The sequence below is a fragment of the Carya illinoinensis genome, chromosome 7, assembly GCF_018687715.1.
Source record: "Carya illinoinensis cultivar Pawnee chromosome 7, C.illinoinensisPawnee_v1, whole genome shotgun sequence".
Taxonomy (NCBI): domain Eukaryota; kingdom Viridiplantae; phylum Streptophyta; class Magnoliopsida; order Fagales; family Juglandaceae; genus Carya; species Carya illinoinensis.
In genome coordinates this window covers 28,467,525-28,482,405 of record NC_056758.1, presented here as the reverse complement: position 1 = coordinate 28,482,405, position 14,881 = coordinate 28,467,525, and the positions used below count along the sequence as shown (strand labels likewise).

The window sequence follows — 14,881 nt, the reverse complement described above, 5'->3', positions numbered from 1 at the left end:
TATTAAGAGTGCTATGTGTTCAAAGGAAATGATTGACAAAGCAAAAATGGCTATAGCAAATTGGTGGTATGATACTAATTTACCTTTCAATGCATTTCAATCTAAGTTTTATCAACCAGCTATAGATGCTATAGCTACCATCGGGCCAGGATTCAAGGGTCATTCTTTATATGAGTTGAGAGGAAATTTGTTGAAGAATTCAGTGACTGAGGTTCAGAATTATCTCTTAGATATTAAAACATCTTGGAGAGATAGTGGTTATTCACTAATGGCAGATGGTTGGACAAACTAGAGGCAACAACCAATAATTAACTTTTTGGTTTATTGCCCAAAAGGTACAATGTTTTTGAGATCTATTGATACATCGGGTCTTAAAAAAGATGCTGAAAAATTATTTAACATTTTTGATGAAGCTGTTCAAGAAGTTGTGGTGAAAAATATTGTGCAATTCATAACAGACAATGATGCGAGTTATAAGGCTGCAGGAAAAAAGTTACAACAAAAGTATGGCTCTTTTTTTTGGTCCCCTTGTGCAACTCATTGTATAGATTTGATGTTAGAGAATTTTTGTGATCCCAGACATTTTCCTATTATTGATGAAACTATAAAGAAGGCAAGGAAGATAACGAAATTCATTTATAACCATGCTTGGGTTTTGACTTTGATGAGAAAGGACTTCACCAAAGGTCATGATTTATGTCGCCCTGTAGTCACAAGGTTTGCTACAAATTTTTTAAGTATCCAATGCTTACTGTTGTTTAAGAAAGAGTTTCAACAAATGTTCACTTGTGATAAGTGGATTGTATCAAGTTATTCTAAAAGCAATATAAGTAAGGAGATAGCTGGGATTGTTCTAGAAGATAGAGAGTTTTGGGTTCAATATCAGTTTATTGTAACAATCAACGAGCCTTTGATTCAAGTACTACGACTTGTCGATGGTGATGAGAAGCCTGCAATGGGATACTTGTATGATGCAATGGAGAAAGCCAAAGAAAATATAAAAGCAAGATTGAAGAACAAAGTTTCTGTGTTTATGTCATTCATTAGGGTCATTGATGCTAGGTGGGATAAGCAGCTTCATAGTCCATTACATGTAGCAGGTTGTCTTCTTAATCTTGGAATTTACTTTAATTTTGCTTTAAAAGTAAAAATGATGTTTCTAGAGGGTTTATGACTTGCGTTGTAAAGATGAGACTTGATATTGATAAGCAAGATGTTGCTCTAGTTGTGGATGATCATGAGTTGAGTTTACAAGAAGCTTACAATGATGTGTGTGAAGAAGTGATCAAATTAAAGAAACTCAACAAGAAGCTGTACAAGAAATTCACTAATATGGAGAGTGAGAAAAATAACTTGTTTGAGGCATTCAAAATTTCTGATATTGAAATAGCAAGATTAAGGGATCAAAAAATTGCATTAGAAAAAGAGTTGGAAAAGGTTCAAGAAAAAACAGCAACACAAAAATTAGAAGAGATGTTGAGTATTCAAAAATCTAGTTGTGATCGCACGGGTTTGGGGTATATGACTTCCCAAGGTATGGAACTTAAAGACTCATCATCCGCTGCCACCTCATCAAAAGATATCATTTTTGTTAAAGAAAGTCAAGATGAGGAAACTCCAAAGAAGGCCGTGTCTACAACTCATGTTCCAAGAGCCTCATATGATAGATCAATGACAAAGAAGCCCTACCAAGGTAAGTCCAAAGGTAAGTTTATTCCTACTTGTCATTATTGTGGTGTTATTAGTCATATAAGGCCAAATTGCTTTAACTTAAATAAAGTGAAGAAAAATGGATGTGAAAAAAATCTGAAAAGGAAAGGAAATAGTCTAGAGAATCAAGTTTGTGATATGAATCAACAGATAAACTTTTTAAGTCTCAAACTTGGTGAACTAGCAGATTTTTGCTTTCAAAATAAAGAAAAGATCATACAAAGTGGTGTTGATGAAAAGAATAGGCCAAAATTTAAAGTAAAATGGGTGGTTAAAAAGGATGTCATGTTACATTAATTGATAGGACTATTTGCATGTTCTTGCATCGTTTATATTATTACATTAGCCTAGGATATGCATTTTATTTTTCTGTTTTGTTTTATGTTTCTGTTTTTCAGTTTTAAATAAGAAAAATATAATATAAAAAATTATGGTTTGGTTCAAAACTTTTCTTTAAGGAAAGTGCATGCTTGATATGTCAAAATTTGAGCATTTGTGTTCTCACTTAATAAATTCCTGAACCTATGCATCTCTCTACTTTGTGCAATTCACTTTGTGTATATTAACCCTATGGATTATCTTGGCAAAGTTCATTTTCAATGCACAGTGAGAAACTTATATGTATGTTTTTTTATAATTAAAGTTCACATCATTTAATGAGATGCTCATCAAAGAGAGAGTTCATACCTTGAATTGACTAATATTAGTTGAACCTAGTACAAAATAAAGAGCTCTCCTCTTGCCAAATACAAAGAGTTGATCTATATAGAAAAAGTCGGTGTTAATTCATTACGGAAAAAGATAAACACCCTACACGGATCTACCACCTTAAAGTTCTTATAGAAAAAATTGCTGCTCTAATCATTATGAAAAAAGATGAGCAACAAACATGAACACAAAAAGGGAGTATACAAACTAGTGTTTAGAGAAGATGCTCATGTATCTAGGCCCTAGCATAAAGTTTGACTTTTAAGGTGAAACAACAAACTCTTGTGAGCATCTATAAGAAGCAATCATTCATGAATAAAGGTATCAAAAAAAAAAAAAAAAGGATATTGAAGAAAGGAATTCATAAAAATGATATGTTATAAGTATACTCACTCACACACTCACATGAACTTTGATATTGATGATCTTATGAGAAGTGAACATCCATAGTGATTGTTGCAAATAAGAGGGTGTACTCTATTGAATTTGTTTTATGAGTTACACTATGTTTGAATTAAGATGCATTTAGGCATGTTACTTGCCCTTTTGTTTTGTTTATAAAAAAAAAATTCAATTAAAAGAAAAAATTCAATTTTTTTATTTCTTTCTAATCTCTATTTTTTTTGTTATATCTACTCTATGCATGTATTGAGGACGTTTTTTGAGTGGATTCTTGATCTTTGTCATTCGGTTTTCATGGTATGCCCACCAAGTGTTTTTTCTTTTTGTCTCAACCAAGTTGTCTCAATCATTTGTTTATTGTTTAACATACATTCATGCTCATACATCATATGCATTTAATCCATGAAAAATTGAGACACGTGCATTCATGCTCTTCCTTAGTGTTTTCATCTTGGCACATATAAGTGATATTTATTCTATTTTGTGTCTTGTTAGATTAGTGACAAAAAGGGGGAGTATTGGAAGAGCACATTGGAACATTGGAATATTTTGATATTATAAAATTTAGGGGGAGTTTGAGTAAGTAGGAGTTTAATGAATTTGCTGAAAATATAAAAAGGGGAGCAACAAAATATTGAGGGAGAGAACTATATACTTTAGGGGGAGCAGTAGAATATTGAGGGTGAGAACTAAGTATTGAATATGGTTATTGATGATGACTAGAACACTTTCTTTTTGTAAGTTTACATTACATATAACCTTTGATTATTATTGAGACTAGTTTCAAATAATGTTCTATGTCATTTCTTATCATTACTGTATTAAGATATTTTTCACAGGATCTTGGTCCGCTGGTTGTTTTTGTCTTAGGTACACACTACATTCATCAAGTTGGTTTTGTGACCGATCCACCAAAGGGAAGATTGTATATGCAAAACATTCATCAAGTTGGTTTTGTCACCAATCCGCCAAAGGGAGAGATTGTAAAAGCAAAAATTGGCTAGGATTAGATGATTAAATAATAAGGTTTATCTTATCATTATTTGATTAAATTTGGATAAATGATCAGGTTTCTCTTATCATTATTTGATTAAATTTGGATGAATGTAAAATAAGTATTGATTTGTATCTAAATAATATTGAGTCTATCTAGAAGTTTTAGGAGTTGTTTAGATAAGGCCCTGCAGTCAAAATCGAGTTCTGATAGTTTTGCCCTTATCCAGAAGAAATCTGAAACAGAGTTTAGTATATATTAGAAGAAGTTATCACGAAATGTTAGTAGTCCATCGGGATGCATTTTCGCGTCTGTTGCTAACCGTCAGCAGAGTCCTACTACAACTAGAACTCTTTTCAGACTTTCTATTTAAAGGGATTCGGTTTTGTATCTTCTCAAAAAAGACTTCAAGCCACGAATTTTACAGAGGAGATTCTGAGCGTTTATGAGAGAAAATTCACTTGAGAATTTTCATAGGATTTTTCATATCTTCTTGAGTGTGATCGTGCTTTGAGTGTGTAGCAACATCGATTGGATTTCAGCCTCTGGAGTTCCAGAAGGAAAGTCAACATTTGAAAATCGCCAGAGATTCTGATTGCTACTGCGGTAGAAGACAAACGAGTCGTTTGTCTAGGCAAGTAAGAGAGTCGAATTGCAAATATTTTGTAATTGATTATTGTTTGTAATTGTTCTTCAAATAATAAGATTGACTTTCCTGGGTTTGGCTGCCCCGTAGGGTTTTACCTTTAAAGAGTTCTTTAAAGGGTTTCCCTTCGTAACCAATCGTTGTGTTTTGCAAGTTTGATTATTTATTTTAAAGTATTTGATTCGTTTCATAATCTTAATAATTGAGATCTAACTTATTTGTTCAAGAAAATTGGTAGACAATTTCGTGGTTTTACAGGGGTACATTGAGAATTTCAAGTTGTTGTCCTTTGTGAGTTTTAAGGCAGCCTTTTACCTTATTTTTAGGATGCAGTAACTCATCCTTTGTGATATCACAACCTTTTACTCTCTTTTTTTTTTTTTTTGAAAGTATGACATGTATATTTCATTTATCAACAATCAATCATTACAATATTTCTCCCTCAACACAGCATTCATAATCTGTGGAGGGCCCTCCTCTATCCATACAATTTCTTCATCACAAGTAAGAGCCATTTTGGCTAATGAATGAGCTACATTGTTAGCCTCTCTATGACTGAAATTTACAGACCAACATCTATTATTCTTCAACAACCTTCTAACATCCTCAATTACTACGCCATAATCTGCCCATATAACAGCATCACTGTTTATTTCCTTCACTACCACCTGGGAATCACCCTCCAACAACACTTTCTGCAGTCCCAGCTCCAAACAGAGAAACAAAGCTCTCCTCAGTGCATATGCCTCAGCCACTACAGCCTTAACAGCAACAGAAAGTCTTGAACACAGACATGCAAGAATCTCACCCTCCGAGTCCCTTACAATGATCCCAATCCCCACTTGTTTATTTTTTACATCCAGTGCAGCATCCCAGTTAACTTTGCAGACCATAGCCTCAGGTTTCTCCCATTTAACCAGCCTCCTGTCAACTCGATCAGGTTTTAAGGAATTGTTTATAGTATTAAAATCTTCAATATTCTGCATGGCAGCAAGAATTAAAGCTTTTGGACTCTCAAACTTTTTCTCAAAAATAAAAGAGTTCATTCTCAACCATATTCTTCTCATCATACAAGCCACAAGACTTACCCCATCCTCCTCCAAACAGCTGTTGATTTGCTTCCATAGCTCCATAAAGTGACCTGCAGAACAAGCCCACTTATGAACTGGACTACCATTCTCTGCCCAGACATCTGAAGCAGCTGAACAGCACCATAAAGCATGTGCAGTGGTCTCCTCTTCCTTTTCACAGATAGGACATAGGCTATTTTCACCTATTTTCTTCCTTTTTAAGTTCAGATTGGTTGGAAGTAAGTCATGGCAAGCCTTCCACAGGAACTGTTTCACCACACCCTGCACCTTCAGCTTCCATATCGACTTCCATCCAAACTCATCTGCATTCATAGTTGAGGATTCACCCTTTTCAGCCCTTATCCTTGAGTGTTCCAGGTGATATGCACTTTTTACAGAAAATAAGCCATTCTGAGAACAGCCCCATCTCATTTTATCCTTTGTACCCATCTTACTTAAAGGAATATTACCAATGGCCTCAGCCTCTTCTTTGTTGAAGATCTCTCTAATAAGCTCTTTATTCCACTCACCACTGCCTTCCTTAATTAACTGCTTAACAGTTGCCTCAGCTGGAATCATTTTCACAGGAGATTGCAGTAAATGGAAAGAGGATGAAGGTACCCATCTGTCTTTCCATATTTTTATCACATTCCCATCTCCAACCCTCCATGATAGGCCATCTTTTATCAATCCAATAGAAGAAAAAAGGCTCCTCCAAATCAGAGATGGAGAGTATCCCAACTTAGCATCTAGCACACTCTTCCCCTTGAAATACTTCTCTTGCATTACTCTTGCCACCAAAGAGTGAGGATTATTCAGGATCCTCCATACTTGCTTGGCCAACATGGCTTTATTAAAACATTCAAGCTCTCTAAACCCCAACCCCCCTCTACCTTTAGCATCACCCATCTTTGACCAGCTCCTCCAATGGACTCTTTTATCATTTTGCATATGACTCCACCAAAATCTTGCCATTACAGCAGTTATTTCTTTGCATAATTTCCTTGGGAGTAGAAAAACACTCATAGAATACGTTGGTATTGCTTGGACCACAGCTTTTAACAGCACTTCCTTCCCTGCCTGTGAAAGGAACTTATTCTTCCAGTTATTTACTTTCAACCAAACTCTCTCCTTTAAATGCTTGAAAGCATTATATCTTGATCTACCTACAATAGAAGGAAGACCAAGATACTTCTCAAAATTGCCACAAACAGCTACCCCTGCCACTTCCTGAATCTGTCTTCTTACAGCCATGGGTGTATTGGAGCTAAAGAAAATGGTGGTTTTTTGTCTATTTAAACACTGACCCGAGGCCCTTTCATATGTGCCTAACAGCTTTTGAATCTTGTACCACTCTGTCAGTTTTGCTCTTCCATAGATGACAGAATCATCAGCAAAGAGTAGATGATTTACTCTTATACCTCCTCTGGTTATAGCAACCCCCTTTATTTCACCATTTCTTTCAGCCATATCCACAAGTGAACTCAAACCCTCAGCACAAAGGATGAACAAATAAGGAGAAATAGGATCTCCTTGACGAATTCCTCTTGATGGCTTTATAATACTGCTTTGCTGTCCATTTACTAAGGCAGAATATGTTACTGAAGTAACACAATCCATAACCAATTTAATCCATTTTTCCCCAAAGCCTAGCTTCCTCATCACCCCCTCCAAAAGCCTCCATTCAATTTTGTCATAGGCTTTGGATATGTCCAGCTTCAAAGCCATACTTCCAACCCTTCCTTTTTGCCTTGTTTTCATGGTATGCAAAGTTTTATATGCAACCATGACATTGTCTGTAATGAGCCTGCTTGGGATGAAAGCACTTTGGTTCTTTGAGATCACTTCCGGCAGCACCTTCTTCAATCTGTTAGCTAGCACTTTTGACACTATCTTGTATAGCACATTACATAGGCTTATAGGACGATACTCACTAGCTACAGTAGGTTTTTCAACTTTAGGTATTAAGGCAATATAAGTAAAATTAATATTACAATCAAGTTCACATTTGCCATTCAAAAAGGATAGGACAGCTTGACATACCTCCTGCCCAACGACACTCCAGTAGGTCTGGTAAAAATAGGCTCCATAACCATCTGGTCCAGGAGACTTAAGGGGCCCCATTTCTTTAAGTGCAGCTTCAACTTCTGGCAATATAAAGACCTTTTGCAGTTCTGAGTTCATAGCATCAGTAACTCTCCTTTCAACTCCTCTTAATCCCTCTTCAATATCTTCTGGTGATGGATTTGAAGAAGTGAAAAGGTTTCTGAAATACTGAGAGAACACCTCCTCAATGCCTTTTTGATCAGCCACCCTTACTCCATTTGCATCCTGAATTTCAGAAATACAATTCTTCTTCTTTCTTTGAGTAGCACACTCATGAAAAAACTTGGTATTTCTATCACCAAGTTTATACCAATTTCTTTTTGCCCTTTGCTTCCATTTTAAATCTTCCTTTTCAAGAATTAAGCCAAGCTTCTTCTGTAATCTTCTTATAATCAATGCATTATGGGCCCCTTCACATTTCTGCTCTTTTTCCAGCAACTCACTCAGCTTTGTAATCTCCTTTTCCCCTTCAGAAACTCTTAGTGAGTTCCACTTAATTAGTTCACCCCTGCATCTTCTTAATTTTCCTTGGACCTCTTTTAATGGTGTTTGGCCTGCATTATCTCTTGCCCAAGCAGCTTCAACAACATTTCTTCCCTCTTCCTCCAGAGTCCATTTGGCTTCAAATCTAAATAATCTTCTTCTGGGACCAGCAAAACAATTAACCTCCTTTATTATCAACAAAATTGGCTTATGGTCAGATTGCCTAGCAATCAAAGTCTCCACCCTCCTATCTGAAAACAGATCCATCCATTGAGGATTGGCAACTGCTCTGTCAAGCCTTTCTTTAGTAAAAGACTCATCAGCATGTTTATTGGACCATGTGAATTTCATTCCCCTCCACCCCAAATCATACAAATTGTTACCCTCCAAACAATGTCTAAACTCATCCATTTGTCCCTCTGGCCTTTCTTTCCCCTCCACTTTCTCAGATTGTGCTACAATTTCATTGAAATCTCCAATCACACACCATCCTTGATTATTCACTGGTTTCAGACTTGACAGCATGTTCCAGGTTGATTTCCTTTTTGAGGTCTCGGGATGGCCATAGAAACCAGTCAAAAGCCACTTTGTCTTTGATACATCCTGCCCCACCATCACACTAATATGGTGCTGAGTGAAATTAGTCACTTCAACACTAACATTCTTTTTCCACAACAAAGCCAGCCCCCCACTACTACCTCTAGCATCCACCACAAAACAACCCTCACAGTCCATTTTCTTTTTTAGAAACTCAAACTTCTTTGTCAATAGCCTTGTTTCCATGAGAAAGACTATCTCGGGCTTCTTTTCCTTTACCAAAAGGTATAGGTCTTGAATTGTCCGAGGGTTCCCAAGCCCTCGGCAATTCCAACTTAGTATTTTCATAATGATTGGCGGGGCTGGTTAACAGCCTCCGCCAAGTCCTTAGAAACCATATTCTCTCCATAGTCCCCCTCATACTTCCCTCTCTTCACCTGGTTTTCTTCCAAATCAGGATCCTCATCAAGCAATTGTAAACCACGCTTGCCTTTAGAAGACACCATAATCCTGTCAGAGTTTCTGAGTACCCTGGCCCTTCTTTTCCATCTTCCTTTGTTTAATACACCACCACTCTCATTTACCTCCACCTCATTCAGTGTCTCTGATGGCCTTTCATTACTAGCCATTAGCATACACAAACCTCCTTCACTTTTTTCATTTTCCAGCTTCTCAGTCATTTCATCAATTGTTTTATTGACCACTGAAATACTAGTCCTTTTTTCTTCCAGTTCTGGCTTCAAAACATGCTTACTCTGCTCTATAACCCCCTCACTTGCAACACACACCTCATCACTACCTGTTGGCACAGATTTATCAGGATCTAATTCATCCTCCCCTTCCCCCTCATTCTTTTTATAACCTTTCCCCTCCCTATGTTCAGCTTCATGATTAACATAGCCAGAACCTACTTTATCATCACTTGGAATCCCACTCCTTCTCCCCATCAGATTGCTAGCCTGAAGCCAGGTTCCATACTGTTTTTCATTTACACCAACACCTGGTTTAGGACATCCTTCTCCCCCGTGAACAATCACTCCACAATTAAAGCACATTCTAGGCAGTTTTTCATATCTTAAAGGAATCCAGTATTTTCTTCCAAGTAGATTCATAGTTCTTCCACGAGCAATAGTTCTTTTTAAATTCAATTCAACTTTGATTCTCATAATGCCCTCCCAACCAGATCCATCTCTCCACTCATCAATCTCCTTAACCACACCAGTTGAATCTCCAATCTGCTTCCCTACCTCTCGGTTCATACAAACAAGAGGTAGATTAACCAATTGGATCCAAAAATCTTCACTGTCAAAATTCATTTGCTTCGGATGAGTAAATCCATCAAACACCTTGAGGACCAGGACATAACTACTGAATAGCCATGGCCTACCCTTCAATACACGTCGTGCATCCTCTTTACACTCAAATACAATCACAAATAGGTTTGTACTCACTTCTTGGAAAGAAAATGAGCTACTCACCTTCCAGATCTTAGCCATAGTCGATCTGGCCACCTCCTTTCCCACTCGACGATCAGACCACAACTTACAAGCCAACCTCCTTTCTTCCTTCTGTGCAGTATCTTCCAAGTCGATCGAGTCCACTTCTATGACTGTATTCTCATCTTTAGTCAAGCTAAATTGATCCCATCGAGTCTCCAAATCCTCCATTCCTTCCCGCCTTAATTCAGTTACAAGAATTAAGGAGAAGCTTTTCCTTAGTCACTCCACGAGCACCAAGAGTACTCACTCCACCTATTTTCTCTCTCAGAGAGAATTTAGAGGAGACTTTAGTTCTTCGGCCGGGCTTTTTTACTCTATTTTTGAGATGGAGTAACTTATACATTTCATTTTACTGTAGCTTTTCTTAATAGTTTGTATATTGTTCTCTTGGAGGCTATAAGCCACAAACGAACTTACATCCTTATTTTGTTGGTATTCTCATACGCACTTGAATAATGAATCAAATGATAAATAACTTATGCCTCCATAAACATGTTATTTAGAAAAACCAAAGATACAGTCTTTTGACATTTTTGCGTACTTCTTAAATTCCTTTATTTTTCTTTTCGTAGCATGTTTTTATTGGCTGTTTTTTTAATTTTTTTTTCAGCGCAATTGATATAAATATGAATGCTACACTAACTCGAGACGATTGTCCACAAGGGGATACTACAGTTCCTACACTGATGAGTACTTCCGCCCCTAGACCCAGATCTAGAGCATCTATTTCCTGTGCAAGTAGTCAAGTACCTATAAATATAGAATATAAACGTATTCTTAATGAGAATGAGGAGTTAGATTGTAACAACCCGACTTAATAATTTTAAGGTCGGAATATTGATAATTTTTATTCATCTTAAATTATATTTAATGGGACATATTAGACAAGTCCATGAGTGATAAATTATTGAGGTTAATTAAGAGTTTTAATTAGACTCAATAATTAGGTTAAATCTCATTTATTATTATTGAACGAGTTAGACTCCTTTTATAATTTAAAGATCGACTGTTATAAATATATTTCAATTTAAAATTATCACTGGTTGAAGTCTTCTATGCAGTCTTAGTCACCACCAATCCTACACTGAATTAACTAGTAGATCATGTTTTTAAATTTAAACTCTCTTTTTGAATGATTTCGATCGAGTCCAACTCGAACTCGTCAGCACCCTTTCCCAAATCTTTGTATAAATATCTTCATTCCTTGTATTATTTAGAAAAAACCATAAACCTCTGTAAGTGCATTGGCTAGACTCAAGATACCCAGTCTAGCATCATACATGTTCCATGTTCACTATGCCAATAGCTGACTACCTCATTCATCTCACAACATCCTTTACATTTTCTCTTTCCTTCTAGTTCACGTAATCGATTTATGCCGGAAATATTGGATTAATGCTACGAGATAAGTAGCTTGATCATAAATTAGAATTTCCATACGTTAACTAATTATATATATTATTAAAGCTAGTTCTCTGGAAGCCAATGTTTACGTATGATGCATGTTATGATATTTGCAAGCACATCATTTATCGTGTTTCATCCTATTAATTATAGTTATGTATGTATTATGCATCTCATATTGCATAAGACATGTAAGCTTTCATAAGATCAAGATAAGCTCAGAATAGTTAACCAAATTGCCATCTAGATATATAGTACCAATGTGATTTATGAGTAGACGTGCAAACCATGGACCTAAGGGTGGTCCACCATAATATGCTATAATATTATTTATGGCTCCTTGTAGCAGCATGATGTAAGGCCATTGTACAATCTTGGACACATGGTTAAATATGTGGACTAATATGATAAGTAAGATAAGTCAAAAAGATAAATAAGATAAGTCAAATAACTAAGATAACTAAGATAAGTCAAATAACTAAGATAAGTCAAATAAGCCAAGATAAGTTATGTATGTTATAGCATTAGTATAGACAATCATGATTTTAAGTTTTTAGAATGAAATATTTTATGAAAAATTTTATGTTAAGTATATTTATGTTATGAAGAGTTTCTTATTGAATCATCAACTCATTTTAGTTGTTTTATGTTTTTAAACCACCACAATTCAAAATATTTATAAAGGTAAAACTGTAGGATGAGACTTGGTTTAAAAAGGTATGACAGTAGCCTAAATCATATACAAAGATTTTAAATTATGATTTTTATGGTATGAGTTTTAAGAAATTTTAATAAATGCTTCCGCGTACTCTTATTTATGAATTCAGTATTTTAAGTAAAAACGAATCTATTTATTATAAGGAAACTTTGTACTTGGCACTTCCTTTAATATAAAAGAAGGAGATGAATAAGTGTGTAAAAGATTTGAGGATTATAAAAGTACTTTGTATCATAATTAACAATGTTAGTAGTGCTAATAACACTGCAATAGAATGTTGCTCTTCAATTGCTAGATGAATTGCTACTTATGGCTGTTTTTGGGTGCTATGGGATAAATCTTGAAATGGGACGGAATTCTTGAAATTTTCTTATAGTGCCTATCTTTTCCCTCAAGGCTTTTATAATAACAGCTCATTGGCTCTTTGATAGAGGAATGAGAATAGAACTTGAGGGAAATCACTAATTTGGTGAACAAAACTTGGTTTTAATTTTGATTTTAACGTGGTTTTTATGACAATGAGTCGATAACGAGGAGACCATTTATCTCTCAAATCCAATTACCAAATTTGGTGCAATGGGTGAACGATGCCAAGCAATTTATAGAACACGCCTAGAGGCAGCTGTTGGGTACTACTTGTTGGAGATATAGATAAAGCAAAAAGTGATAGCAGTACAGTACACTACATTTTATAAGAGTTACTAATATTTTGGAAGGGTTGAAGTGTAATTACACCTTGTGGATAAGGTGTTTTGATGGGAGGGTTTGTTAGGCTTCATCCACAAGAGTAGACCAAAGTCATTGTGGGCTTTGGTTTGGGGTCATAAAGATTTAGAGGTTTAGGCTCAGTGGCTTCTATGGGCTCAAAAGGCTAATGTTTTTTATTTAATTTTATTGTATTTCTCTATATGGGATAGGGTTGTGTTAGTTAAGCCCATATGCTTGTATCTCCACTTATGTTTATTTGTTGTTAGTTTGGAATTAAAAGGCCGATGGCCTCTACTATAGGGCTTTCATGGGTGTATATGTACTTAGATGATGGATAGGGTAAGAAATTCTGGAATGATATAGAACTTTCTTTCTTTATCCTTTTTCAATCATTTTCCCTCTCATTTTCTTGAAGGAGCTCCCTTAAAGAGAGCATATTTGTGTTATTTTTATCAAGTACCTTAGGTGTGTTACAAGCAAATACTTTTAGCAATCGCAGCGAACTGGGGCCAATAGCAGCGGAGCGATGGAATTGGGCATAGGGTGTGTTTCGTTACGGTAGTAAGGTATTCCAATTTGATTTTTTTTTTCTAAACCGGTGGCTAATTTAGTAAAAATAGAATTCACTACACGAACAAAAAAATAAATAATATCTGCAATCTTAGGGTGCGTAAGTCTCACGCACTCCATTTGAAAAAAATAAATAAATTTAAGATACACATGAAAAATTATTTTTTAAACAATAGATCCTATGTTTTTTTCAAAGAGAGCGCACGTGCGAGGTTGTATATTCTACTACTATATCTTGTATTACTCTTTTAGAAAAATACTAATTGACCTTGAATGTCTAGAATTTTTTGCATAATTTTATAAAAAAATATAAATTATTTACATATCATATTTTAAAAAGAAGGTATTTTATAAAATAATAATTTTATAATTTATTTTATAAAAATATTTCATAAATTATTTTATAAACTGTAATTTATTTTAAATATAATTATATAAATTATTGTAAAAAATTAGGCATGTATATATATATATATTTTTTTTTTTTTCGATTATCAAGAACATAAAAACTCTTTATTTTTTTTCGCATGTAACAAGAGTAATGCATCCAATTGTATATTTACTACACTTAATTCTCGCTCGCTCTCTCTCAAGAATAGAGTTCTCTCTGCAACTCCTAGTAGTGAATCTCTGTACTCATCCCCTCTAATCTTCCCTTCCACCATGGATATGGAAGATTTAATCCACCATATAAAAGCTCTTTCTTGGGAAAGTTTAAACTTATCCCCGGAAGATGATCAAACTGTTGGAGATCCTGAGTTAGCTCTCATTGGAAGGATAGTGGCTTATCGCCCACTAAACAAAATTTCTCTACACGCCTCTTTCAGAGATGCTTGGAGTTTCCTTAGCAAGTTTCACATTGAAAATCTAGATGTAAACACGTTCCTCTTTATTTTTCAAAATGATGGTGACAAAAGGCGAATCTTGAATCAAACCCCTTGGAACTTCAAAGGACATCTTCTCATCCTCAAAAGTTATCCTATAAAATCAACATGAAAAGAGATAAATCTAACTACATCACTGTTTCAAGTCCAGATTCATGGCCTCACCAGAAACCAAATGACAGAAAAAATTGCTTCCAAGATAGGAAGTGCTCTTGGTATGTTTCTTGGAGTAAATGTGGATCCTTTATTTGAGTTGTGCTGCAATAAATTTATAAGGATTAAAGTGGAGATCGATATCACTAAACCCTTGAAACTAGAGGTGTAAATTTTAACCGGAAAACCGGCCAGGACCAGATCGGTTGTGCCGGTTTTGGATTGGTCCGGTTTCGGTTTCATTCATTTTTAGACTGGACTAAACCAGTACTGTTTAATATATTTTTAT

The 14,881-nt window shown here is 35.4% G+C and overlaps 1 protein-coding gene across 1 annotated transcript; it reads left to right on the top strand.

Moving 5' to 3' along the window:
- Nucleotides 1-340: 340 nt before the first annotated feature.
- LOC122316292 lies at nt 341-1,174 on the top strand. Its single transcript, XM_043132824.1, has one exon. It carries the CDS (start codon nt 341-343, stop codon nt 1,172-1,174), a length of 834 nt encoding a protein of 277 aa, XP_042988758.1.
- Nucleotides 1,175-14,881: the final 13,707 nt, after the last annotated feature.

Bases quoted from the DNA above. Each gene is read 5' to 3' on its own strand.
- LOC122316292 (XM_043132824.1), top strand. From the start codon at position 341: ATGTTTTTGAGATCTATTGATACATCGGGTCTTAAAAAAGATGCTGAA.